The sequence below is a fragment of the Callithrix jacchus genome, chromosome 22 (genome assembly GCF_049354715.1).
Source record: "Callithrix jacchus isolate 240 chromosome 22, calJac240_pri, whole genome shotgun sequence".
NCBI classification, from domain to species: Eukaryota; Metazoa; Chordata; class Mammalia; order Primates; family Cebidae; genus Callithrix; species Callithrix jacchus.
The window spans coordinates 9,022,561-9,049,605 of record NC_133523.1 but is presented as its reverse complement, the minus strand read 5'-3'; the positions used below and the strand labels follow the sequence as shown (position 1 = coordinate 9,049,605).

Below are 27,045 nucleotides of genomic sequence, written 5' to 3'. Positions count from 1 at the left end.
CACCCAGGCTGGAGTGCAGTGGCATGGTCTCAGCTCACTGCAATCTCCGCTTCCCAGGTTCAAGTGATTCTTATGCCTCAGCCTCCCGAGTAGCGGTGATTACAGGTGTGCACCACCACACCAGGCTAATTTTTCTATTTTTGGTAGAGATTGGGGTTTCACCATGTTGTCCAGGCTGGTCTTGAACTCCTGGGCTCAAGTGGTCCGCCCACCTCGGCTTCCCAAAGTGTTGGGATTACAGGCGTGAGTCACTGTGCCCAGCCAGTCTGGCAATTTTGTAATTTTTTTTTTTTTGAGATGGAGTTTTGCTCTCGTTGCCCAGGAGGGCAGTGGCGCCAACTTGGCTCACCACCACCTCTGCCTCCCAGGTTCAAGCAATTCTCCTGCCTCAGCCTCCCGAGTAGCTGGGATTACAGGCGTCCACCACCACACCCAGCTAATTATGTATTTTTAGTAGAGATGGGGTTTCTCCACGTTAGCCAGGCTGGTCTCAAACTCCTGGCCTTTTAATGGATTTTTAACAGTTGGGCTGGCTTTTAAGAAGCTGAGTATAAAAGAGTGGGGGCTCCACTGAATTGAATGAAAAGATACTGGAAAAAAAAAAAGTAGGGGCCAGCTGAATTTTTCCTTTTTTTTCTCTTGTTTTGTAATTTCAAAATTTGCTTTTAAACAAATCACATCTGTGCTGAGTTAACTAATCACGAAAAAGCTAGAAACAGCCTAAAGGGGCACTCAGGCGTGCCTTCAGTTGAACACACTCACACCCTACACTTGGAGCCCATTTGCCTGGAAGAGGGATTGGGCAGGGAGAGCCCTTATTGGGGGACCAGAACTCTTGGAGGGGAAGAAGAGGAAAAGAAAGGAAGTTTTGGGGCCGGGCGCGGTGGCTCACGCCTATAATCCCAGCACTTTGGGAGGCTGAGGAGGGTGGATCACGAGGTCAAGAGATCGAGACCATCCTGGTCAACAAGGGGAAAACCCATCTCTACTAAAAATACAAAAATTAGCTGGGCATGTTGGTGCATGCCTGGAGTCCCAGCTACTCGGGAGGCCGAGGCAGGAGAATTGCTTGAACCCAGGAGGACGAGGTTGCGGTGAACCGAGATCATGCCACTGCATTCTGGTCTGGGTAACAACAGCGAAACTCGAGGCAGGAAAGAAGAGTATGGAGGAGGAGACAGGGAGGGATTAAACCAGGAGTGGCCAGATACAGCAGCTCGTGTGTGTCATCTCAGCACTTTGGGAGACTGAGGTGAAAGGACTGCTTGAGCTCAGGAATTCAAGACCAGGCAACATAGCAAGACCCCATCTCTTAAAAAAAATTTACAAAATTAGCCAGGTGTGGTGGTGTGCACCTACAGTCTCAGCTACTTGGGAGGCTGAGGTGGGAGGATTTCTTGAGCCCAGGAATTCAAGGCTGCAGTGAACCATGAGTGACACTGCATTGCACTCTGGGCCACAGAGTGAGACCTTATCTCAATTTAAAAAATAAAAAAGGAGAAGCTAAGTCCTCAGCAGCCTTAGAGTTCTGGCTAAAGGCAGGGGAGAAGTCACAGAAGATCAGGGCTTTACGTGAGCTAGGTCTGTCTGAAGGCCTGTGTGAGGTGTGCCTAAGGGGTACAGCCAGGCTAGTTGGGAGGGGTACAGAAAGGTGAGGAGCACCTTGGTGGCTCACGCCTGTAATCCCAGCACTTTGGGAGGCCGAGGTGGTTGGATCGCTTGAGGTCGGGAATTCGAGACCAGCCTGACCAACATGGAAAACCACTAAAAATACAAAATTAGCAGGCATGGTGGCACATGCCTGTAATCCCAGCTATTCCGGAGGCTGAGGCAAGAGGTAAAGGTTACAGTGAGCTGAGATCTCACCATTGCACTCCAGCCTGGGCAACAAGAGGGAAATTCCGTCTCAAAAAAACAGAAAAGGAAGGTGAGGGGCATCATCCTTAGGGCTAAGTGACCAAGAATGAAGGTAGGGGGTGCTGCCCAGGTGATCCTGCCCCATGTTGACCCCAGTGGGTGGTCCCTATTGAATCCAGAGCAGAAACATCATTTAAAAGAGTCCCACTGGCCCAGACCCCTACTCCGATGAGCCCGCAGAGGGGGCACTCCCCACTCCTCCCAGGAGAGGCTCTCCCCATCTCTAATTAATGGCTTCCCTGATTAAATTATCTCCAATCTGTGCTGGCATCTCCGGGAACTCGGATACTGGGGCCATATTGGGAATGAAACCAATGAATAATAAATGGGACTGCCTAATGTACTCGTTTAAAACCAATTTTTAGAGAAATCCTCAAGAAAAGCAATTAATTTCCATTTAAACGAATATGTTTGACATCAGAAAAAGGATTCATTCCCGGATTAGCATGTGGAGAGGCACTTTACTCTGTACCTGCTGAAAAAAATGAAAAGCAGCACAAAGCTGGACATCTAGAACATCTGTATACCCCCAACTCCCACCCCAATTTACATTTATTTGGAGGCAGAGGGTCTCCACAGGGAGGGGACAAAGTGGTTTATTGACCTTAGATACTGGATTCTCCCAAAGAAAGGTGGAGAAACAAGGCTGCACAATCTTTGTCCACGATATACTGAGTGTTGGGGAGACACACTCTCATACTGAGATTGGGGCTGGGTGTTGTGTCCATCATATCAGGTCCTCAGAGAGATCTCTCTCTCTCTCTCTCTCTCTCACACACACACACACACACACACACACACACACACACGCTCAGTGCTCCTTTTGAGTTTGTGGCTTTGTTCCAAACAAGGATGGGCAGGCTAACATTTCCCAGGCCAGGATCAATCTGTGTGCGTGTGCGCGTCTTTGGCTGTCCACTGTTAACTCATTGACTTTCCCTCCCGTCACAAACATGGGCACAGGGAAGCCAACTCCAATCCTGGAGCAGTAACCCCGTTTCCCCCAAGGTGACCTGCTCCAGCCCTTCCCAGCAGCCACAGAAGTCTGGGGCACGTGGAGATTGGCCCCCTGGGGTGGGTCTGGCCTGGGAGGTGCCTGTAAAAGATGGCACTAGAGAAGACTACACTGTCGCCAACTAAAGGCCTGGGATTTATGCTCGTGTTCCAGGCAGGAGGGGGTGGGTGGGAGATGAGGGAATGCGAAGCTGCTTAATAATGAATCACTGGCCCAGAAGTGGGCTCTGGTGGCATGTTTACCTAACAGTGACATTCTCATTTGGGTTTTGGCCACTGCACAGACAAGTGCGGGAGGGCCTGGAGGGGCAGGTGGTCACACCAAGACGGGGACTCCTGGAATCACACAGGACAGACACAGGGACAACCAGTCACATATCCCCACACAATCTTGGGCAAACACACACACACAGGTGTGGGGGCAGCGGCTCTCACACAGGATGATGCACAGCCTTCCCTGGACCCTGCTGCTGACAGTGAGGACACAAAGCACATTTTTCACCTTGGAGTAGAACTCAGCAAACCCCCTGGGCCCCAGCCACTAATTTCCGATCCTTCCAGACCCAGGGCCTCCACTGTTCCAGAAGGGGTGTAGTCACTTCCCCAACCCTACATCTGACTGTTGGTGTGAATGGTGAGGCTGCTGCCTCACCCTCTACCCCACTCCACCAGGCAAGGATGGGAGAACATTCTGCCTGGTGGTGTAGCCATGCAGCTGGTCTCCCCCTGCCCTCTGTAGCTGAAAGGAAACCCATTAAACCTTCTTAATGACAAACGCTCCAGCAGGCAGGCAGCAGGCAAGTGAGCGATTGCTCCTGAAGCCAGCCAGATGGGAGCAGGCGCAGGTGATTGTTTATGAGGCTCAGCCTTTATTAGAAACTCAGCACTTGGGGGAGGGGAGGTCCCCTGGGGCTGAGCTTTAGTTGCTCAGGTCCCTAAGCAATGCCAGCCAGGCACCCCTGCAATCTGGGCTGGTCCTCATCAAGTGAGGGGGGGGTAGGGTATGCAGGCATAACCACTTCTCCATCCAACAGACCCACAGCTGACTGAACAGGGATGGGGATCAGGCAGGCCACACCCACAGCCCCAACACTGGTGGGGGACCCCATCTCCTCACCACCCACCCCAGGATCCCCTGTCCCACTTCAGGCACTGGAAGCTGTGTCTGCTCCCATCCCCCTCCCTGCAGGAGCCCCCTCCAGTCCCGGAGGGCCCTGTTGTCATGGTAACCACAGCTGCAGTGGGTGCTGGGCTGGACCCATGAACCTTCCAGAAGCACCTGAGATGCCAGGGAAGCAGGTATCAGGGTGCTGGGTGGCTGAACAGTGCCCACGTCCCTGAGAGCCAGCTGCTGGGACTCCCCCTGGCCCAGGGCAAGGGGGAGCCTCTTGAGGGTAAACGCATAGCTGGGACCCTTAGGATGGGGGATTGTGATCCCCTCCCAGTGACATGGTGCCCCCTATGCTTCCCTAAAGAGAAATGAGACATAAGAGAGCGGAGTAGTGGTTCTAGGTGTTTAATTGGGGTAAAAGGGTACTGCACGGTTGCTCAGAGGGCCCACTGCTGGGCCGCACGAGTGTTTGCTTTTGCAACTGAACAGAGGAGCGTGGCCTAACTAGAAACAACTCGGCCCTCGAGTCTGCCTCCAGGACCTGGGGAAGACACGGGGCGGCTCTGCTGACCAGGCCTTCTCTTTGGAACACCCCTCCCACCACACTGCCCTGGTTCTGGGCACCTTCCACCCCTGCTGAAGTCAATTCCTTAAGGGAGAGCCTGGCAGTCGCAGCCCCAACTGGGAATGGACGGGGAGTGGGGACTCTAGGGCCCCCAATCTGGAAGGGCCCCCTCCCAGCCATTTTGGGAACAATAAATACTGTTTGACGGTGGCAGGGAGTAGGGGGTTTGACCACTGGCCGGCAGGCAGTGGGGGAGCTGGCGGGCCCAGCCGCCCTGCCCCACCCAGAGGCCAGGCCTGGGCTCCCCACCCTCACTCTGTGCGGAGAATGATGTGGATGCCAGAATCCGTGAACACGGGCCCGCTCATCTCTCCCGTCCGCAGCGCAAATGAGGCATCTTCAAATGGCTTCTGCATCTGACCTGGGAGCCGGGAGGGATGGTGGGGTGTCAAGGCAGGGTTGTCAGAGGCCAGGATAAGGCAGGGCGGGTGGCAGCCACAATAGATGGGGCTCCTGACTGCGCTGAGCCTCACACTCGTCCACACTCATCCGTCACCATGTTTATTGCCGGTGCTGAGTGGTGGCCCAGCTGGGGGCGGCAGGGCCATTAAAGAGGCCCCAGGAAGCCCGAGGACAGCATGAAGGATGGCAGGCAGGGCTGCAGCCGCTGCTGCGCGTTTAGGGGTCGCTTCGGTAGTGAACTCATCTCCCTGGGCCTGGTTCCCAGCCCTGCCAGGTCATCTGTCCCACCAGCCTCCTCGGAGCAGGGGGGAAGCTGCTGGCCCCATTATGGACCCCCAACCCCCTCAGATGCATGCACCCCACACCCCAGCCTGGCCTCTCCCTGTTTGCAGACCCTGAGAAGGAAAAGGAGGATGCTTGGTCCTCTCTGCCCCTGATTTCCACTGTCCTGGCCAGACAGGCCTAAACTCAGGGCCACCTCCCCCCACCCAGAGGGATTCTGGGGAACATTCCCTGGGATTCTCAGGGAACCCAGCCTTAAACCCCCAAAGGAAGAGGCAGAGGACAGGACGCACCTGCCTTGGTGGGCCCGGGATAGAGACGATGCCAGGAAGAAAGCTCTGCAGCCCCCACCCTGTGTGGCCCCCGCCCTGCCCAGCAGAGCAGACTCTGAAGCCTGAGGAAGGGGCTGTGCTGCCACCTGCTGGACCCTGAAGGGCCATGTGGCACCCCGGATCCCAGTGCCCAGACCCTCCCAGCCTCTACCCCTTAGGGAGGAGAGGGTCCCCAGACCTGGTGAAGCCCATTCCTTGCGCACCTCTGCTGAAGGCGCCCAGGTCTCCCCTGGCCTTGGCTGAGCTGCAGTCGCTGAATTGTGAGGCCAGAGACTCAAAGTCCTCCTCTCCTGACTTGATCTTCTGGATGTAGCCTGCAGACATGGAATGGAATGGGAGTGCCAGGTCAGGGGCAGGGGCACCTGACCAAACGGGATGGAGGGCTCCAGAGCTGGGTGGGAGGGGGGCAGCACTTCACTTGGAAAACCTCCCCCTACAAGTGCACATGCGCCCCACAACCCTTCTCCTCACACACACTTGCACCCAGTCACACCTGTCCTCACCCAAGAAGATGCACCTTCATGTGCATCAGCACTTGGTGCACCCCACCAGTCATCCATGAGTCCTGCCACCCTGTGAGTCTCACACCCCTGCTCCCGCTGTCACTCTCACCATGTGCACGCACGCACGCGCGCGTGCACACACACGCGCGCGTGCACACACACACACACACACACACACACTTGAGGGAAAATCTATATCCAAGCTGGACAGGCCAGAGTGGGAGGCAGGGAGAGGCTGACCCAGGCAGGGGGCTGGGCCCCCGGGGTCCTCTGGGCAGAGGTAGGAGAGCTGTCCAGGGAGGGCCCAACACTGCCACAGCAGCCCTCCCATGCTGTTCCATCTGGGAAGAACAGCCTGGCACTGGGAAAGGCCTCCGAGGCACCCTGGTGGGCTTTGCAAGGGACACTCGAAGACTGTGGGTCCCAGGGTCCCAGAGGCAGGCGACAAAGCTCTTCTCCCAGCTTCCTACCTACAGTCTGCATGCTGGCAGAACTCAGGATGGCCCCTCCCTGTGTGGCCCAAACCAGCCCATCAGGTCTGAATCTCCAGGAGGAAGGGAAGGCCAGGGCTGGTGGAGGAAGGAGGAACAGGGCTGCCAGCAGAGGGGGCAAGATGGCAACACAGTAGCATCTGAGTGACTCGTTTTGACAGCCAAGTGGGGAAGGCTGAGTGTGTGTGCACGTGGTGTGTGGGGTGTGAATGTGTGTGAGCAACTGTGTGTATGCACACTTGTGCATGTGCCAGGAGAGGAGGAACGGCCTGCCACCTTCCTGACTTCAGGCTGCCACCGGGCAGGTGATCATGGGCCAAAGCCTGCCCTACCCCCAATCCTTTTGCTCTGACATGAATGGGTGTCCCTTCCAGTGTCCTCCCTAGGCCAGCAGTGCAAAGCCCCAGCAAGTCAGGGCAGCCCTCTGGGTGACCTGCACCCACCCTGTATACCCAATGGCCTGACAGTGGCAGGGACCCCAGTTCTCTCCAGTGTGAGGGTCAACCTGACACATTCGGTAGGGGGTTTCTTAATGTCACCCTGACTTCTACCCATTGCTCCTCTGACCTAAATGAGGCTGTGAAACACCTGCTGGCTGACCTGCCCAGGACACACAGCTGACACACCCGCCTGGAGCCTGCTGAAGGCCACGGGGACACTGCTGGGTGACCTAGCCAGTGCTGGGAGGCCTGGACACCCAGTCGTGGCATCTGCTGATCATAATGAACTCATCCAAGTGTCCCCAGGGCCCCTCAGCCTCACACTCTGACCTGCTTGGGACTGCAGTGGAAATGGTACCACCGTGAGCGCACAGCCTTAGCTCCCTGTTGGGCTGCATGTCATGGCAGCCACCAGTGTCCCGGTATGAGCTGCACGTCACCAGGACCTGCCATGCCCACCGGACATCCCTTTGACCCTCAGCCTGACAGTCAGTCTTGTGCCAGCAGCTGGGACACACAGCACAGTGCCCAGCACCAAGCAAGACCCTGAAAAACATCCCTTGCTGTCATTATTCTTCCCTCTGTAGGAACTACATCCCAGGGATGACGCAGCCTCTACTACTCTGCTCCCCCATCCCTGGCCCTCACAGCCCACGTGTCCTGGTCAGATCTGGCCACCACTGTGGGGCACTGTGTGGTGCCTATCCGACAGGGACATCGATGTCATACAGGGTCCCAGCTTCTCTTGGGATGACACATTGCAGTGGCTTCTGCCCATGATGCCACTTCCACGGCTGCCAGGGGGTACCCCTGTGTGCCAGATATATCCACAGGTGGCTCCAAACTGAACCAGATGTTGCTAGGACCCCCTCCTACCCCTATTCTCCCTGGATTTCTAGGCATCTCCGTGGCCTTAGGCACACAGCACTGGAGTCCCCTGCCCCTCTTCTGTCTGGACAACTAAGCCAGCCAGGGGATCCTGACTGCATGATACCCCCGGGGGTACCCACCTGCCTTGGGGAAGCAGGACTTCCTGCAGGCCCTGAGCATCTAAGGAGCCAGGCCCTGAACAAGCATCACCTTGCCACAGCCCCCAGCAGCCACGAATGGGGGCACGACCACAGGGATCCCTGAAATTGGACAGCCCACCCAAAGTTGTTCTTTCTAACCCACACAGTGTATAAGCCATACTGCTAAACAAATAAAAGCCACACTTTGGCGCCCCCATAGCTCACACCACCCAGATCTGCCTCTGACCTGCCAGCTCTCTCTGCTTTGATGGGAGCCTACAATGACTGTTTTTGTTTTCCTTTTGCAGAAATGGGGTCTCACTATATTGCCCAGGCTGGCCTCGAACCCCTGGGCTCCAGCAATCCTCCTGCGTCAGCCTCCCAAGTAGCTGAGATGACTTTAAAAAAAGCACTCTTGAACCCAGGAGTACACTCCAGCCTGGGCAACAAGAGCAAAATTCCATCTCAAAAAGAAAAAAAAAGAAAAGCACTTTCTTCCTGAATTCCTTCTCTCGGAGGCTGACCTTGAGGGGGTCCTGCGTGTCTTGTTAGCTCAGCCTGTACCCGACGCCCAAACAATGATGTCCTCCTACTCACACCCTGCTCCCCTGCCTCTCAGGCCTTGGTTTAAACCTCATGTCCTGCCTGAAACTCACCAGCTATCCTCTGGTCCCCCGCCAAAGCCTCCCCTAAGTCCCCATTGTGTGGGTCCTACGCTTAACACAGTCCTATTGGTGGGTTGCTTGACCGCCTCACAGTGTAGGAATGAAGGCTGCCAGGTTGGCCTTGTTCATTGCTGTACCCCCAGCACCCAGCACTGTGCACAAAACAGGTGTTCAGGAATGTTCGAGAAGTTCATGAATAAATGAGACAGAAATAGGTCATGGGAAAGGAGGGAGACAGGGACCCACCACAGGGCTTGAAGCAGAAATGCTGGAGTTTCATGCCGTCTGCCTGAAACTCAGGCTGCAACCCTAAGGCCACACTTCAGGGCCTCCTCCAGGACATGTCCCAGCCTTGCATGACAGCACCAAAACCCATGACATTTAATAGGTGCTGTTGGGTGCTGGAGCCCCATCCTGATTCAATGTGGCTCAGCTTAAAACCACATAGACACAGGGCAGCCTCTCCAGGAGCTCTCAGTCTGGAGCAGTGACCTCCATCTGCTTCAAGGTGATCAGGACCCCTGAAATTGTATGCAAAACAGAACGGCCCCTGTCTGTGCTGGCAGACCCCATTCGGTCTGCTTACAGTGTATCTATCCCCAAAGCCCAGGAGGATACGTTGCAAGTGCCGAGTCCGGACTCTGCAGGTTCAGATCCTAGCTCTGCCACTCCTGAACAATGAGAGTCTGGCAGGTGACTTTACCTCTTGGAGTCTCACTCGATTGGCCTGTAAAATGGGATATCGGCTACTCCCACGTTGGAGGCTGTTCCACGTAGTGAATCAGTGACTACTCAAGCAGTGGCTGGTGCAGAGCAGGTCCCTGACAGATCCAAGCTGCCCAACCATTATGGACTCAATGTTTGTGTCACCCCAAATTAATGTGTTAAAGCCCTAACCCCCAGTGTGGCTGCATTTGGAGATGGAGACTTCAGGAAAGTAACTAGGGTTAAATGAGGTCATAAGGGTGGGGCCCTGATCCAATAGGATTAGCATCCCTTTTTTTTTTTTTGAGACAGGGTAAGTTCTGTCACCCAGGTTGGGGTGCAGTGGTGCAATCTTGGCTTACTTCAACCTCCTCCTCCCAGGTTCAAGCGATCCTCCTGCCTCAGCCTCCCGAGTAGCTGGGATTACAGGCATGTGTCACAACATCTGGCTACTTTTATTTTTTAGTATTTTTAGTAGAGACAGGGTTTTGTCACATTGGCCAGGCTGGTCTTTAACTCCTGACCTCAGGTGATGCACCCACCTCAGTCTCCCAAAGTGCTGGGATTACAGGCATGAGCCACCACACCTGGCCAGGATTAGTGTCCTTATAAGAAGAGACACCAAAGAGCTCGTGTTTCTTCACTCCATGCACATGCGCCTGGAGAACGCCATGTGAGCACACAGTGAGAGGGGAGCCGTCTAGAAGCCAGGAAGGGGGTTCTCGCCAGGAACAGAATCTGAGGGTACCTGGATTATGGACTTCTGGCCTCTGGAGGAACTGTGATAAGCAAAATAACACAGACTGTTGTTTAAGTCACATAGTCTGTGGTATTTTGTTACAACAGTCCAAGCTAATGTACTGCAGTGACCTAGGTGGGAGGGAACAAATGGGGTGGTCCTTGACCCCAAAAAGGTTTCGAGACGTGCGCTCTCCTCTGCCTTGCCAGATCAGTACCCTGCTTCCAGCGTACCTCCCTGAGGCTGCCCAGGCACCACAGGGGAAGGTGTCTGGTCGGGGAAAGAGGTGACAGGGTCAGGTTTGAGACCAAAATCCAGCAGGAGGGGCTAGAGGCTGGCTAGAGGCTGGCCAGAGCCCAGCAGACCTGGATGCTGGGATGGGTATGTGGGTAGGATGGCTGCTCAGTCTCAGCCTCCCTGGGACCCTCCAGGCCCTGGGCATGTGAGGGGTGGAGAGCAGGCAGAGAGGGCTTCTCCATGGCCCATCCTCCTTAGACAAGGACAGTGGCAATGACTCTCTCAGATCCCTGACAGCCTTTGGCTGCAGCCCAGCAGCTGCAGAGGAGCCAATGCTGGGAAAAGGAGTCTCAGAAGAAAACATGGAGGCCCTGGCTCTCACTGTGGGCAGCCTGTCCCTTCAAGGCAAAGGCGGAGCACCAGATCTAAATGGGCAATGATGAGACTCAGCCCTGTTGCCAGCTGGGGAGTGAGCTGCCCAAATCATGATCTCCTGATCACCTAGCACAAGCCCAAGGCAGGGGGAGAACATCCACTTCATGCAAGAGAAAACAAGGCCCAGGTGCCCAATGCCCCACTGATGCCACACATGAGTATCTGTTACCGAGTACACCTCAGCCAGCGCCACCTCACTGTACCCTCCTAATGACCCCTGAGGGGATCTGCCCCAGCCCTTTCTTAGGCAGGAGGATACCCAGGCCAGGAGAGGGAGGTTGGGGGCCAAGGTTATCTGTGTAATGAGTCCACCAGGCCTCCTGTGGTCCTATCCAGAACTCTTTCTATGGGCTGTGAGGTGGCAGCAGGAACTGCCCTGTGAGCAGAGGCCTTGACTTGACTTCTGCTCCCCCACCATACACACCCGAATGACTGGTGTTGAGGCTCCACCACACAGAATGCACCAGCCACTGAGCCCATCACTCCTGGATCCTCATAGCCACCCTCTAACCATTCTACAGATGAGGCAACTGAGGCGCAGGGAATGAAGACCACACAGCTGGCACTGGAATTCAGAGGTGTACAAGCCCAGGGTGGGCCATGCTATTCTGCCCTGACCCTCTCCCAGGCACCCCACCCCTGCCCACCTAATCCATTACCCAGTCCTCTCCATCCTGCCTCCTTCATCTCTCTAGGTCTGCTCCCTCTCACTTCTTCCTCTACTCCCAGCCGCCAAGTTCAAGTCACACCGCCTCTTGTTGCAATTCCTTCCACAGCTTCCACCAGGTGCACAGGTGGGGCTCCTGCTGACATTCTCTAATCTGCAGGTACCTACGGCGAGGCCCCAGGGCCTGGCTGCTTATCAGGCACACCTGTCCAATCCAGAGATGGGGGAGATGCTCTCGACTACCACACCCAGACCCATGCCCTCCTCACTGTCCTCACTGCCCCCATTGGCCTCAGCCTTCTGCCAGCTCTCACCAGGATCGCCCAGAGCAGCTCTGTCCTGTGCCTGGCTACTCTGCTGACCCCCAGGAGCCCACCTCATGCCTCTTCATCCCCAAATGCCATGCCCTCCTGCTCACTCTTACTGGGTCCAGAAGCCTCAGAACAGAGACCGCTAGAGCTATGGAGACCCAAGGGATCATGTTGCGATTCTCTCCTGGCTTCTCCCCAACTTCTACCTCTTGCCCTGGGGCAGCCAGAACCTTCTGGGCCTTCCAGCTTCCCTGCCCCTTGACATTCTAGCTTCACAGATCATTCCTGAAAGCAGAGCACTGCTCGGTTCCTCTCCTCATGCCACATGGCCACATTATGTCCTCCTGCCTCCAGGAAAGAACCCAACCTCCTCATCTGACAAGGACCCTCCCTCAACTCAGCTAAGATCTGCGCCACCCTAGCTCCCTGCAAAGCCATCCCCAGAGTCCTGGCTACACCCTAGCTCTAGGCATTTATTTCTGCCCTATCCTCTGTCAGGAATCCTTCTTGCTTCCTACTGGCTCACAAAACAAGGCCGGGAGACTGACTCCGGGCCAGGCTTTGTGTGGCAGGATGGGAATACAGAGGAAAGAGTTCAAGTCCCTGCCCTCAGAGGTCAGGAGCCTGGCTCTTTAATCAGTCTTCAAGACTGTGTGCAAGAACTCGGCTTCTCTCTACTGTACTTACATATAAAGCTAACAGGTGCCACTTATTGTGCTAGATGCCACATTGGGGTTACGTGTATGAAGTAACATCCTAAAGGCCAGGACTGAACCAAGTGATGAAAGTAAAACCACAGCCAACACTGACCGAGTAAACACTCTGCCAGGCCCTGTGCTACCACAGCCACCGCTAACAATGACAGAACATTTACCGATGCCAGGAGCCGTTATTCACGTTTTACTGTCTTAGCTAGGAGCCCTCACAACAACCCTGTGAGGTGGGTCCTATTATTCTAATTCTAATTTTATAAATCAAAAAGACTGACAGCCAGGCAGGTGGCTCATGCCTGTCATCCCAGCACTTTAGGAGGCTGAGGTGGAAGGCTCACTTGAATCCAGGAGTTTGAGACCAGCCTGGGCAACAGGGTGAAATCCTGTCTCTACTGAAAATACAAAAATTGGCCAAGTGCGGCGGCTCAGGTCTGTAATCCCAGGACTTTTGAGAGGCCAAGGTGGGTGGATAACCTGAGGTCAGGAGTTCGAGACTAGCCTGGCCAACATGGGGAAACCCTGTCTCTACTAAAAAATACAAAAAATTAGCTGGGCATGGTGGTGGGCGCCTGTAATCCCAGCTACTCAGGAGGCTAAGACAGGATAATTGCTTGAACCTGGGAGGTGGAGGTTGCAGTGAGCCAAGATCGTACCACAGCACTCTAGCTTGGGTGACAGAGCCAGACTCTGTCCAAAAAAAAAAAACAAAATAAATAAATTAGCGAGGTGTGGTGTTATGAGCCCACAGTCCCAGCTATTTGGAAGGCTGAAGTGGGAGGATCACCTGACCCCAGGAATGTCAAGGCTGCAGCGAGGTATGATCACTGCACTCCAGCCTGGGTGACAGAGCATGACCCTGTCTCAAAAGAAGGAGAAAAAGATTGAGGTCCAGAGATATTAAGTAACTTACTCAAGATCCCATAGCCAGGACCTGGCAGAGCTGCATAGGAACCCAGGCTGTCTGGACATGGTTGAGAGACGGGTTGTTTGAAGCAGGGACAGCCCAAGAGGGTTCTGGAAACTCTGAGAAAGGCTGTCAGACACAACTTGCTGCAAGAATGGAAATTTTTTTGGTTTTTTTGTTTGTTTGTTTTTGGGGGACGGAGTTTCGCTCTTGTTACCCAGGCTGGAGTGCAATGGCTCGATCTCGGCTCACCTCAACCTCTGCCTCCTGGGTTCAGGCAATTCTCCCGCCTCAGCCTCCTGAATAGCGGGGATTACAGGCACACGCCACCATGCCCAGCTAATAAGAATGGAAATGTTTTATATTCCCGCTGTCCAAGATGCCGGCCAGCAGCTAAAGTATGACCAGTGTAACTGAGAAACAGTTTTTGATATTCTTATTTAAGAGAGGGTGTTGCTCTGTCACCCTGGCTGGAGCGGGATAGCACGATCTCAGCTCGCTACAATCTCTGCCTCCTGGGCTCAAGAAATCCTCTCACCTGTCTCCTGAGTAGCTGGTACTACAGGTGTGTACCAACACGTCCAGATAATTTTTGTATTTTTCAGGCTCAAGTGATCCTCCTGTATTGGCCTCCCAAAGTGCTGGGATCACAGGTGTGAACCACTGCATCTGAGCAGTAATACTACTTTATTTTAATTAATTTACACAGAAATAGCACATGTGGGGAGTGGCAGCCAAACTGGACAGCTTTAGACAGGGTTCTGCAAATGACAGACTGCAGGCCAAATCCTGCCTGATTTGGTAAATAATAAAGTTTTCTTGGCACACAGCCATGACCATGTGCTTGGTTATATATTGGTTATGGCTGCTATCCAGTTACAAAGCAGAACTGACAGAGACTGCATGGCCCACAAAACCTAAAATATTTATCATCTGGCCTTCAAAGTTTACCACCCCAGTGCCAGACTGCAGAAGAAAGACAGAACAGAGAAGGGAATAGCTTCCTTCCTTAGGTCAGAATTAACTCACTAGTTCTGCTGGCATTCACTACCCTTCTTTTTTCTTTCTTTCTTTTTTGAGATGGAGTCTCACTGTTGCCCAGGCTGGAGTGGAGTGGTGCAATCTCAGCTCACTGCAACCTCCACCTCCCAGCTTCAAGTGAAGCTGCCTTAGCCTCCCTAGCAGCTGGGATTATAGGCATGCACAATGACGTCCAGCTCATTTTTATATTTTCAGTAGAGACGGGGTTTTGCCATGTTGGCCAGGCCTGACCTCAGGTGATCTGCCCTCCAAGACCTCCCAAAGTGCTGGGATTACAGGCGTGAGCCACACGCCCTGTATGCAGTCACTACCTTTCTGACAGCTCTCTCTGGATCTATCTACGTATATGACTCAGTCCCCTATTGGATATTACTACTGACAACAGTTCCCACAGCCTGAGGGTCCACTGTGCAAAATGCATTGCCTTATTCCCTGGAACTTTCACAGTGGTCCTCAGAAGATGCCCATTTTACAGAGAAAGTTAAGTCTAGGGGAGGTGACATGAGTCCCCCCTCAAAGGTCATAGAATTCACAGAGGCACACTACTACCTGAACCGGGGTCTGCCAGCCCCCAGGCTGGGTCCTCTGCCCTTACCTGGCTCACCCTCAAATGCCAGATGGAAGGGAAAGAGAACGGCTGCTGTGAAGGTCAGGGTCACGTACTGGCATTTTTGTGTTGGCCAACACCACTCCTGGTAGCTGAGCAAGCTGGGGTGAAGGGTCTGGTGTGACTTCTACAAAGGCCCACCTGGAACAAGACCTCCTCCCAAGCCCCTGCCCTTGCCCTGCTCACCGTTGATAAGCTCCAGGGCCTCCTCCTTAGTCCGGGTGATCTTCTCCTGCCGCCAGGACGAGGGCCGCCTTGACTGGCTGTGCTTCACCAGCAGGTGTGAGCAGCGGACCCTGGCGGGCTCCCCCTGCCCGTTTTTGCCACCACTGCTGCTGTTGCCACTGGGCCGCTCCCACTGGCTGGCGTTAGTGATGTGGTTGAAGTAGTACACTCGGCCTGGAGGGGAGGGCAGGCAGGAATTCAGCTGGGGCTGTGCTCACAGGACACTACCTAGGCCCACAGCCAGAAGCCAGGGTAAGGGCCTGGCCTGGGGTAGTGCCTTCATTTAGTAAATCCATGGCGTGTCCACCACGTGCCACAGGCTCTTCAGCTATGGGCCAGTGTGGCAGGACATAGTCACTGCCCTTAGAGTTAACATTCTAGGTAAGAGCAGACAGGCACTAAACAAGTAAACGAAACACAGGATAATTTCAATCACTGACAACCTCAAGGAGGAAAATAACCCAGGGTGATGGAAGAGAGGAAGCTAGGGGAGAGGGAGTGACTCCAAGCATGGACTCAGCAGCCAGACCGCCTGAGTTCAAATCTGAACCTGGGTTCAAATGTGATCTACCTTCCCTGAGCCTCAGTTTTCTCACCTGTCAAATGGAGACAACAGTTCCTACCTTAGGATCATTGAAATAACTAAATAATAATGTTTTAACATTTTAAAAAGGTCTAAGTACGATGGCTCTTGCCTGTAATCCCAGCACTTCGGGAGGCCAAAGTGGGGTGAATAACCTGAGATCAGGAGATTGAGACCTCCCTGGCCAACATGGCGTAACCCCATCTCTACTAAAAATACAAACATTGGCCGGGCACAGTGACTTTTACCTGTACCAGCACTTTGGGAGGCTGAGGCGGGTTAATCATCTGAGGTCAGGAGTTTGAGACCAGCCTAGCCAAGAAAGTGAAACCCTGTCTCCACTAAAAATACAAAAAAATCAGCCAGGCATGGTGGCAGGCGCCTGTAATCCCAGCTACTGGGAGGCTGAAGCAGGAGAATTGCTTCAACTCAGGAGGCAGAAGTTGCAGTGAGCTGATATTGTGTCACTGCGCTCCAGCCTGGGCAAAAAGAGGGAAACTCCGCATCTCAAACAAACAAACAAACGTTAGCCGGGTATGGTGATGTATGCCTGTAATCCCAGCTATTTGAGAAGCTGAGGCAGGAGAATCGCCTGAATCTAAAAGGCAGAGGCTACAGTGGGCCAAGATCATGCCACTGCACTCTAGCCTGGGTGATAGAGTGAGACTTTGTCTCAAAAAAAAAAAAACAAAAAAACAGGCTGGCCAGAGTGGCTCATGCCTGTAATCCCAGCACTTTGAGAGGTTGAGGCAGCTGAATCACCTAAAGTCAGGAGTTAGAAATCAGCCTGGTCAACATAGTGAAACCTCATCTCTACTAAAAATATAAAAATTAGGTGGGCATGTTGGCAGGCGCCTGCAATCCCAGCTACTCAGGAGGTTGAGGCAGGAGAATCGCTTGAACCCAGGAGGCAGAGGTTGCAGTGAGCCAAGATCACGCCACTGTACTCCATCCTGGGCAACAGAGTGAAACTCTGTCTATAAATATATAAACAAATTAAAAATTGGGCCAGGTGCTGCCACAGTGGCTCATGCCTGTAATCCCAGCACTTTGGAAGGCTGAGGCAGGTGGATCACCTGATGTCAGGAGTTCAAGACCAGCCTGACCAACATGGAGAAACCGTGTCTTTACTTAAAATACAAAATTAGCTGAGCGCCAGGGCTCATGCCTGTAATCCCAGTACTCTGGGAAGCTGAGGCGGGCAGATCACGAGGTCAGTTTGAGACCTGCCTGCCCAGCATAGTGAAACACTGTCTCTACTAAAAATATAAAAATTAGCTGGGTGTGGTGGTGTTCACTTGTGATCCCAGCTGCTCAGGAGGCTGAGGCAGGAAAACAGCTTGAACCCAAGAGGTGGAGGTTGCAGTGAGCTGAGATCGTGCCATTGCACTTCAGCCTGGGCAACAAGAGTGAAAACTCTGTCTCCAAAAAGGAAAAAAAAAGGGGGGCATGGTGGCTCACACCTATAATCCCAGCACTTTGGGAGGCTGTGGCAGGTAGATCAGGAAGTCAGGAGTTCAAGACCAACCTGGCCAACATGGTGAAATCTGGTCTCTACTAAAGATACAAAAAATTGGCCGGGCACAGTGGCTGACACCTATAATCCCAGCACTTTGGGAGGCCAAGGCAGGTGGATCACGAGGTCAAGAGATCGAGACCATCCTGGTCAACAAGGTGAAACCCCATCTCTACTAAAAATACAAAAATTAGCTGGGCATGGTGGTGCACGCCTGTAGTCCTAGCTACTCGGGAGGCTGAGACAGGAGAATCGCTTGAACCCAGGAGGCAGAGGTTGCAGTGACTGAGATCGTGCCATTGAACCCGGGAGGCAGAGGTTGCAGGGACTGAGATCGTGCCATTGCACTCCAGCCTGGGTGATGGCGAGACATCATCTCAAAATAAATAAATAAAATAAATTATCCATGCATGGTGGTGTGCGCCTGTGCTCCAGCTATTTGAAAGGCTAAGGTGGGAGGATTTTTTAAGTCTGGGAGTCAGAGGCTGCACTGCAGCCTGAGCCACTGAGTGAGATCGTCTCCAAAAAATAACAGTAAGAATAAAGTACTAAATTAGCTCACACATCTGCAAAATGGCTAGGATAGAAACTGGCACACATTAAGAGTGGGATAGGTTTTATTATCTTCACTGTATAGGCGACAAAATGGAGGCCTCACCTTTTGCATCTCTGGGAATGGCATCAATGGGTATAGCTTCCTGAGTGTTTACTCTGCTCCAGGCACACACAGGGGGAGACAGGAACTGTACTCAGGTACGTCACACCCCAAAGCTCTGCTCTTAAGTTACTACCCAGTGCACGGTGTTGCAGAGCTAGAAACCAGCATTATTGGTGTCGAGATGTTACCCAGGGAGTGAGGGGTTCAAAGGAGTGAAGGGTATGAACAAGAAGCTGGAAGTAAGGACCCGATTGGGTGTCATTCCAAAGGCTGAGAGTTCGCCTGGGTGACATGGAGCGTCACCCATAAAGGAAGCCATCTGAGCAGAAATAGCAGAAAGGGGCCCAGAGCATCCAGTTTATGCTGGAGGTCCCAGCCACAAGCCAGGGCTAGACAAGAGCAGAGTGGGTGAGAGCACGGATTCCAGGGGCAAATGCAGCTGAGCTACTGACTCACTCAAAAACCTTGGCAATGGGCTCTATCTCCCTGCACTTCAGTTTTCCCATCTGAAAAATGGGGATGAGAAAATAAGGTGATCAAACATCATGGGGTTAATAGGAGAGTCCATGTTTGCAAAGCATTCACCAGAACCTGGCACTCAACCAAGGAGAATTATTACTGCAAATGTGATTGCTATGGGCTCTGGAGGCAGCAGACTGACTCGGGTCCTGCTCACGGATACTAGGTCTGCTCCTCAGGAGTTTGCAGTGACATGGGCAGGGGAATCTGGAAGTAAACTGCCTAGGTCCTAATTCAACCCCAGGCCCCTGACGAGTTCCTTCAGTGTTTTGACCTCAGTTTCCTAACTGGTAAGATGGAAATAATAACTACCTGGCTCCCAGAGTTGTGGTAATTCAGAACTAAAAGCGCCTGACATAGAGACAAACGTGCCCGGTTGCCGGCAATATCATTGTGGCTAACTCTTAAATCGGGATGAGCACAGGGGCCATCGTCTGGCAGAATGTCACCGGCGATATCGCAGACTCAGCATTAGGTGTACACGGTAGGGGTGTTAGCAGTGGTAGGATGACGGACCCGAGGCTGGGCAACAACCCACGCCCTATGCAGGGTACTGGGGTGTCCCCTTCCCAGAGGTGCCCCCAGGCCCGCAAGTGCAGAGACATCCCCCCGGGCGTCAGGTGCGTTAGGCCGAGAAGTATCAGCCGGGCCGGCAGGACCAAGGCCATCGCCCCGGCCTCCCCGGGCCCTCACCCGCCCAACCCCCTGCCTTAATTTCCTGTGGCTTCCCGGCGGCTTCAGAGGCTCGCAGCCCCCATTAACAGGGCGGGCCGGGGCCGTTACTCCCGGGACGACGCGGAGGAGCCAGGACCCCACGGGAGGGAGGCAGCGCTGCCGCCGCGCCTGAGGGGCGAGCTCGAGCCCTGCCTACGCGGGCCCGCGCGGTCCCGCCCCAGCCCCGACCCCCGCGGCACCTGAGCTGCGGCTCATGCGCTTCTCCCAGCCGGGCGGCAGCTTCTCCTCGTCCGCCATCTTCCCTCCTGCCGCAGCGCCTGCTCCGCCTCAGCCGCACCGCCCGTCGCCCGTGCCCGCCCGCCGCCGCCGCCGATTGGCTAGGCGCGCTCCGCAACGGGGCCTGGCGGCGACGCCCATTGGATGCCACAACCGTCTGGATTGGCTTTCTGGCCCTCTATTGGGTAGAAGAGGAACTGGGCGGACCCTCCCACGTTACCCCCCCCCGAGCCCCACCCCCGGGCAGCCTCAGCGCAGCCCCGCCCACTCGCTCTCCCGGCTCCTGAGTGGTTCGAAGCGAAGCGGGCCCGCCCTTCTCAACGCCCTTTGGCGAGCGCCAAAAAACTCCCGACCCCTTCTTGGCGCGTCTCGCCGCAGAGCCCACTCAGGCGGAATATAACTTACGGATTGGCTAATGCAGCAGCAATTCCCGCCTTGCTGAGCTGTTCCCGGAGCTCCCCAAGCCGCAAGCCCTCCCTTGCGGCAGCGTCTGGCTGGTGCAGAGGTTACGGCGGCCGAGGAGGCACTTGGGCGGGGCAGTGCTGCCTCTGCTGTTGCCATAGCAATGCAGTTGTCTTGGAGATGAGCACCTAAGTGCCCGAAGCTTAAATTTGGCTCCTCCATCCTCCCTCTTCCCACCTGTTTCCCCCAGATGTCCAAAGCTAACCCAGCCCCTTTTATATTTTGCAGGGCTAACGTTTTCCCTATGATCTGGACCCAAACGCCTTCCACGTCCTTTGAAACTTGTTTACTTCCCTTATTCCCTCGCAGTCTGGCTCCTTCCTCCATCCTGGGTGACCGATGGGTGCAGACATTGACATTCATATAAGAACACGGAGGAGGTGCAGGTGGGAGGAGATGAGCTCAGTTTTAGCCAACTTAAAATAGAGTCTGCAGAGCCTGGGGGACACAGAGGAGGTATTTGGGGACCCAGAGTTGGGGAACTATGGGTAGATACGGGATTGGAAGACACTGACAGTGAAGAGTTCAACTACAGTTCACGTAGCATAGACCCCTATGTGACCGTTAAACAGAATGAGGTTCAGTGAAGTGAACTCAGAGGGAAAGCTGCCCACAACAAATGAGACGAAGGCTGTAGAAGGCTGAGAGAAGTCTGGAGCCAGACGGGTTTAAAGCCTGGCACTGCCACTTGCTATGTGACCTTGAACTGATTACTTAACGTTACTTTGTACTTTGGTTTCCCCATCTGCAAAGTGGAGATAAGCAATAATACATACTTCTGTTTAACGTGAAGATTAAATTAATCCACATAAAGCACTCAAGCCAGACTTGGTGGCTCACTTCTATAATACCAACACTTTGGGAGGCTGAGGCAGGAGGTTCACTTGAGCCTAAGTTTGAGACCAGCCTGGGCAACAGAGCAAGACCTTGTCTCTACCAAAAAAAAATTTTTTTTTTAATTAGCTGGGTGTGTCGGGGCAGTGGCTCACACCTGTAATCTCAGCACTTTGGGAGGTGGGCGGATCACTTTAAGTCAGGAGTTTGAGACCAGCCTGGCCAACATGGTGAAACCCTGTGTCTACTAAAAATACAAATATTAGCTGGGCATGGTGGTGGGAGCCTATAATCTCAGCTATTCAGGAGGCCCAGGCAGGAGAATTGCTTAAATCCAGGAGGCAGAGGTTGCAGTGAGCCGAGATTGCACCACTGCACTTCAGTCTGGGTGATGAGTGAAACTCTTGTCTCAAAAAATAAAAAATAAAAAGTAAGTTTTTTTTTTATAGTGGTTCATGCCTGTAATCCCAGCACTTTGGGAGGCTGAGGCAGGGGGATCACCTGAGGTCGGGAGTTTGAGATCAGCCTGACCAACATGGAGAAACCTCATCTCTACTTAAAATACAAAATTAGCTGGGCCTGGTAGCACATGCCTGTAATCCCAGCTATTCGGGATTACAGGAGAATTGCTTGAACCCAGGAGATGGAGGTTGCAGTGAGCCAAGATCGTGTGGCTGCAATACAGACTAGGCAAGAATGAAACTCCGTCCCCCTCCCCCAACAAAAGTAAGTTTTAATAGAACATTTTGAGTGTTTTACAAGCTTGCATTAGCATAATAATAGATACTTTTTTAAAAAGATAATTTTAGACATGGGGGAGTTGCAAAGCAGTAGGATTTTCATGTTCCCTTCACTCAGCCTTCCCTAATATTGGCAACTAAATAACAGAACAAAGTTCTCAATTAGTAGCAATTTTGTTTCCCAAGGGACTTTTGGCAACATCTTGATATATTTTTGGTTGTTACAACAAACTCAGACAATTTCAAGCAGGAGACGCTACTGGCTACTGGCATCCAGTATTAGATGCCAAGGATGCTGCTAACATCCTTCAAGGCACAGCCCCCATAGAATTATTCAATGCAAGGGCTGGCAGTGGTGGCTCACACCTGTAATCCAGGGCTTTAGGAGGCCAAGGCAGGAGGATCACTTGAGCCCAGAGTTTGAGACCAGCCTTAGCAACATGGCAAGACCTCATCTCTACAAAAATTCAGTGGGTGTGGTGGCCGGTACCTGTAATCCCAACTACTTGGGAGGCTGAGGTGGGATGATCTTTTGAGTCTAGGAGTTAAGAGGCTGCAATTAGCTGTGATCTTGCCACTGCATTCCAGCCTAGGGGACAGAGCAAGAATCTGTCTCAAAAAAAAAAAAAAAAATCCAACCCAAAGTATCAACAATGCCAAAGCTCAGAAACCTTGCCGTAAAATATAAAATAAGTATAGACACTGAGAAACCAATATCAGGCTAGGGGCAGTGGCTCACACCTGTAATCCAGGAACTTTGGGAGGCCAAGGCGGGTGGATCACGAGGTCGCGAGTTTAAGACCAGCCTGGCCAAGATGGTGAAACCCCGTCTCTAATAAAAAAAAAATATATATATATATATATAAATTAGCTGAGTGCGGTGGCAGGCACCTGGTCTCTACAACACAAAAATTGGCTGGTGCAGTGGCAGGTGCCTGTAATCCCAGCTACTTCGGAGGTTGAGGCAGAAGAATGACTTGGACCTGGGCGGCAGGGGTTGCAGTGAGCCAAGACTGCATCACTGCATTCCAGCCTGGGTGATAGTGAGACTCCATTTAAAAAACTAAATAAACAAATAATAAATAAATAAAACAGGACAGAAGCAAGGCTGACACAAAGAACTGTTGCCAGGGGAACAGAGGAGGTACAACTGGTCTCATCTACCACACCTAAAGAAAGAATACAGTGAATAACATTCTGTGCCAGGCATGCTGCTATTCTAATTGCATGATCTCATTGCGATGTGGGTGCCATGGTAGTGCTCCTTTTTAGAGGAAACTGAGGGTGTCAGGGCCTGAATCCCATTGCTAAGGATCAATCAAAATTCAAATCTAGATGGTCCAACTCTTGAGGCTGGGCTCATATAGTCACATTTACAGTGCCACACTGCCTCACTGTCTACTAGGACCTTACTTTTGTCTTGATGGCTCACGCTTATAATCTCAGTACTTTGGGAGGCCAAGGCTGGAGGATCATCTCAGGCCAGGAGTTCAAGACTGTCCTGGGCAACATAGGGAAACCCTCTACAAAAGAATTTTAAAATGCCAAGTGAGGTGGCTCACACCTGTAATCCCAGCACTTTAGGAGGACAAGTTGGTTGGATGACTTGAGGTCAGGAGTTTGAGACCAGCCTTACCAACATGATGAAACCCCATCTCTGCCGGGCGCGGTGGCTCACACTTATAATTCCAATAATTTGGGAGGCTGAGGTGGGCAGATCACCTGAGGTCGGGAGTTCAAGACCAGCCTGACCAACAAGGAGAAACCTCGTCTCAACTAAAAATATAAAATTAGCTGGGCGTGATGGCTCCCAGCTACTTGGGAGGCTGAGGCAGGAGAATCGCTTGAATGCTGCAGGCAGAGGTTGTGGTGAGCTGAGATCATACCACTGCACTCCAGCATGGGCGACAGAACAAGACTGTCTCAAAAAAAAATTAAAAATTAGCAGGCACGGCCAGGCATGGTGGCTAATGCCTATAATCCCAGCATTTTGGGAGGCTGAAGAAAGTATATCATGAGGTCAAGAAATGGAGACCAACCTGGCCACCATGGTGAAAACCCCGTCTCTACTCAAAATACAAAAATTAGCTGGGTGTGGAGGTATGGGCCTGTAGTCCCAGCTACTCAGGAGGCAGAGGCAGGAGAAACGCTTGAACCTGGGAGGCGGAGGTTGCAGTGAGCCAAGATCACACCACTGCACTCCAGCGTGGATAACAGAGGAAGACTACATCACAAAAGAAAAAAAACGATTAGCAGGCTCCCAGCTACTTGGGAGGCTGATTCAGCAGCACTGTGAGTCCAGTTCAGGGCTGCAGTGAGCTATGATCGAGCCACTGTATTCCATCCTGGGTGACAGAGTAAGACCCTCAAAACAAAACAAAACAAAAGGTGCCAGGAACTGTGGATGCTTAAACATGCTTTCCAGCTCATCTACACCTCCTCACAATATGCCAGTGAAAGCAGACGTGCCTAGGGTCATTCAGCTGTTTGGTGGCAGAGTTGACATTCCACACATGGTCTGTGTGATTTCAGAATCTGTATTCTTAACAATTACATCTATTGTCATTACCTGGAGGCTCTTTGATCTATTAGGGTAACTATAATCCTAGGGCCTGTTGACCTTCGCACACCCACAGCAAAGCCCAGAGCTCTCTTTGGGCTCCCTCAGACTCCCGGCCTGCTGATCTACTCTGCCTTCATGGATCCAGTTGATTTGGAACCCTTATTTTAGCAGATGCACATTGATGATACAGAAATGACCAAAGAGCGACCAATCTACCCATCACTAGACAGCTCTCATGTAAAGAGACAACAAAGAACATCTAAGTCTTTATTAAGGTGAGTTTTTACAAACAAGCATCTATCCCAGTGTGGGGGGTGAGGATGGGAGGGGAGAGTGGGGCAGCAGGAAGATGAGAATTCTCATCTATTGATAATAAAGCTCCAGGTTCATCCCATCGTGGATTTCATCTGAAGGAAAGGTGTTAAGGAATCTTGACTCTGTGTTCCATCCCCACTCCTTTCATTCATTCACAACTGGGTCAGGGTGGCCTAAGGTCTCAGCCCAGGGCTAAAAAAGACCATTTTGGACTGGGTCATTTTTATTTGGAGAGAACTGAAACTTTACAAAAAAATTTCTGGGCCGGGCATGGTGGTTCACACCTGTAATCCAAGCACTTTGGAGGCCAAGGTGGGCGGATCACCTGAGGTTGGGAGTTCAACACCAGCCTGACCAACACAGTGAAACCCCATCTCTACTAAAAATACAAAAAATCAGCTGGGCGTGGTGGCAGGTGCCTGTAATACCAGCTACTCAGGAGGCTGAGACAAGAGAATTTCTTGAACCCAGGAAGTAAAGGCTGCAGTAAGCCAAGATTGTGCCTCTGCACTCCAGCCTGGGGAACAAGATCGAAACTCTGTCTCAAAAAAAAAAAAAAAAAAAGTTTCTGTTCCTTCTAGGCCAGACCCAATAGCTCATACCTACAATCCCAGCAATTTGGGAGGCCAAAGCGGGAGGATCACTTGAGGCCAAACATGGTGGAACCCCATTTCTACTAAAAATACAAAAACTAGCAGGGAGTGGTGGCACATGCCTGTAATCCCAGCTTCTTGGGAGGATGAGGCAGAATTGCTTGAACCCAGAAGGTGGAGGTTGCAATGAGCCAAGATCGCACCACTACACTCCAGGCTGTCTCAAAACACTAAATAAATAAAATAAGGTGGCTGGTGTGGTGGCTCATGCCTGTAATCCAAGCACTTTGGAGGCCAAGGTGGGCAGATCACCTGAGGTTGGGAGTTCAAGACCAGCCTGACCAACATGGTGAAACCCTGTCTTAAAAAAATTTTTTTAAATAAATAAATAATAATAAGGTTCTGTACCTTCTGTACAATAGATATGCCTGAGTCTCACTCCACCTTGACCTACTGTCCAGCACTCAGGTGGAGCTCAAAAATAAGTATTTTGAACTTGAAGTCAAACTATTTCACCAGTCAACCACCCTCCTCCCCAACCAAATAATTACCTAGCTCCTCCTATTTTCTAAGTGCTCACCATGTGCCACATAGTAAGTTAAACACTTAATATGCATAATCTCATGCAGACTTTAATTTCGAACAAAGATAACCGAGGCTGGGTATGTAGATGCTGCCTCAAAAAGTCACACAAAGGATACAGTCCCCCAGAGACACGTGGTCCTTAAAAATCGTGTACCTAAGGAAAAGAAACCTTTAAGAGACAAGGCTAAAGGGGCTCTTCAGCCTGGAGGCAGACTGAGGGTAGCAAAGAGCTGCCTGCTGCGCTCCCACAACCAAAACCTTCAGGCCTAGACCAGTCCACCTCGTGGCTCTACCACTGCACTCACCACTTCTTCAGAACAATCTTGTTCCAACGGGTGCCAGTTTGGGCTGCAATCAACTTCTTAAGGTCCCCGATGGTATCATCCGTGCTGGGCGCAGAGGAATTAAGGCAAATGGGAGCGGTAGAACACGGAAGAGGACATTCTGGGGCTGCACACCATTTGCCAGAACCCTATCCCCTCTTCTCCCCATTTTTTGTTGTTTTTTTTTTGGAATGCAGTGGCAGGATCTCCGCTCACTGCAAACTCCGCCTCCCGGGTTCAAGCGATTTTCCTGTCTCAGCCTCCCAAGTAGCTGGGACTACAGGTGTCCGCCAACAGGCCCAGCTAATTTTTGTATTTTTAGTAGAGACTAAAAATACCATGTTGGCCAGAATGGTCTCAATCTGTTAACCCCGTGATCAGCCCGCCTCGGCCTACCGAAGTGCTGGGATTACAGGGGTGAACCACCGCGCTCGGCCTCTCCCGGGTTTAACTAAAGCCCTCCGACAACACAGATTGAGTTACCCGCCTCACGTCAAGCACCCCTGCGGGTACCACTGCCTCTCGGCTGCCAGTGGATACTTGCATTTAACGCGGACCTTCTTCCCCAGACGGTCATTGCAAACAACCTCGATCATCCTAGCTGGAGCTACACAGGAGCGCGGGGGTGGGAGGCAACAGAGTTAGACTTTCAGGGGTCTCCCAGGCCAAGAAGAACCAGCTTACAAGTCTCCCAATCCCAGGCCCTAAAAATCCCTATTACTGAGCCTTCCATTCTGCCCTCAACCCCCCGGACTCGAATACTCCCAGGCCCCAAATCCCGCGTCCCAAGACCGCGAACCCCAGGCAGCCGCGCCTCCACTTCTCGCCGCCAGAAGGCCCGGCCACAAAACTCTATGGTCTCACCTGCCACTGACCCCAGACCCTGGGTGGCGGGGGCGCGACAGCTTTCCCCGACTGCGGGCCTCTCCGCTTGACCCCCTCACCTCGAATCGCCTCGAACCTGCCGACGCCACTAGGTCCTCGTACGAGCGCTGAACCCCGGCCGCAGTTAACGCTGGGAACCGGA

The 27,045-nt window shown here is 52.6% G+C and overlaps 2 protein-coding genes and 1 long non-coding RNA gene across 5 annotated transcripts; all 3 read right to left on the bottom strand.

Annotated features, from left to right (window-relative positions):
* Nucleotides 1–4,431: 4,431 nt before the first annotated feature.
* On the bottom strand, nt 4,432–19,639 carry PIN1 (peptidylprolyl cis/trans isomerase, NIMA-interacting 1). 2 transcript variants are annotated; one of them, XM_035284146.3, is made up of 4 exons: nt 19,567–19,639; nt 15,338–15,550; nt 5,862–5,997; nt 4,432–5,028 (listed from the first exon to the last, which is right to left on the bottom strand). In XM_035284146.3, exons 1-4 carry the CDS (start codon nt 19,622–19,624, stop codon nt 5,007–5,009), a joined length of 429 nt encoding a protein of 142 aa, XP_035140037.1. In that variant the 5' UTR covers nt 19,625–19,639; the 3' UTR covers nt 4,432–5,006. The 2 variants fall into 2 exon arrangements, with proteins under 2 accessions (XP_035140037.1, XP_017823273.1); XM_017967784.3 differs by having other exon boundaries at nt 5,887–5,997.
* A 731-nt stretch (nt 19,640–20,370) lies between these two features.
* On the bottom strand, nt 20,371–22,471 carry LOC144580842 (uncharacterized). Its single transcript, XR_013531047.1, has 3 exons — nt 22,381–22,471; nt 22,130–22,228; nt 20,371–20,503 (listed from the first exon to the last, which is right to left on the bottom strand). It is a non-coding gene; the product is annotated as an uncharacterized LOC144580842 (long non-coding RNA).
* A 1,984-nt stretch (nt 22,472–24,455) lies between these two features.
* Nucleotides 24,456–27,025, bottom strand: UBL5 (ubiquitin like 5). Of its 2 annotated transcripts, none has more exons than XM_003735476.4 (5): nt 26,883–27,025; nt 26,559–26,625; nt 26,001–26,084; nt 25,812–25,849; nt 24,456–24,609 (listed from the first exon to the last, which is right to left on the bottom strand). In XM_003735476.4, the coding sequence occupies exons 2-5, from the start codon at nt 26,612–26,614 to the stop codon at nt 24,566–24,568; spliced, it is 222 nt and encodes a 73-aa protein (XP_003735524.1). In that variant the 5' UTR covers nt 26,615–26,625; nt 26,883–27,025; the 3' UTR covers nt 24,456–24,565. The 2 variants fall into 2 exon arrangements, with proteins under 2 accessions (XP_003735524.1, XP_002761756.1); XM_002761710.6 differs by having other exon boundaries at nt 26,963–27,025.
* Between the last annotated feature and the right edge of the window lie 20 nt (nt 27,026–27,045).

What these genes read in the sequence shown, in the direction of transcription:
- UBL5 (XM_003735476.4), bottom strand. Translation starts at nt 26,614, where the DNA reads ATGATCGAGGTTGTTTGCAATGACCGTCTGGGGAAGAAGGTCCGCGTT. An exon ending in AAGGTCCGCGTTAAATGCAA is followed by an intron (nt 26,085 to 26,558) that starts GTATCCACTGGC and finishes CTCTGCGCCCAG; the next exon opens with CACGGATGATACCATCGGGG. An exon ending in AAGATTGTTCTGAAGAAGTG is followed by an intron (nt 25,850 to 26,000) that starts GTGAGTGCAGTG and finishes TCTTTTCCTTAG; the next exon opens with GTACACGATTTTTAAGGACC.
- PIN1 (XM_017967784.3), bottom strand. Translation starts at nt 19,624, where the DNA reads ATGGCGGACGAGGAGAAGCTGCCGCCCGGCTGGGAGAAGCGCATGAGC. An exon ending in GGCCCTGGAGCTTATCAACG is followed by an intron (nt 5,998 to 15,337) that starts GTGAGCAGGGCA and finishes CCATGTCTGCAG; the next exon opens with GCTACATCCAGAAGATCAAG. An exon ending in CCTGGGCGCCTTCAGCAGAG is followed by an intron (nt 5,029 to 5,886) that starts GTGCGCAAGGAA and finishes CCCGGCTCCCAG; the next exon opens with GTCAGATGCAGAAGCCATTT.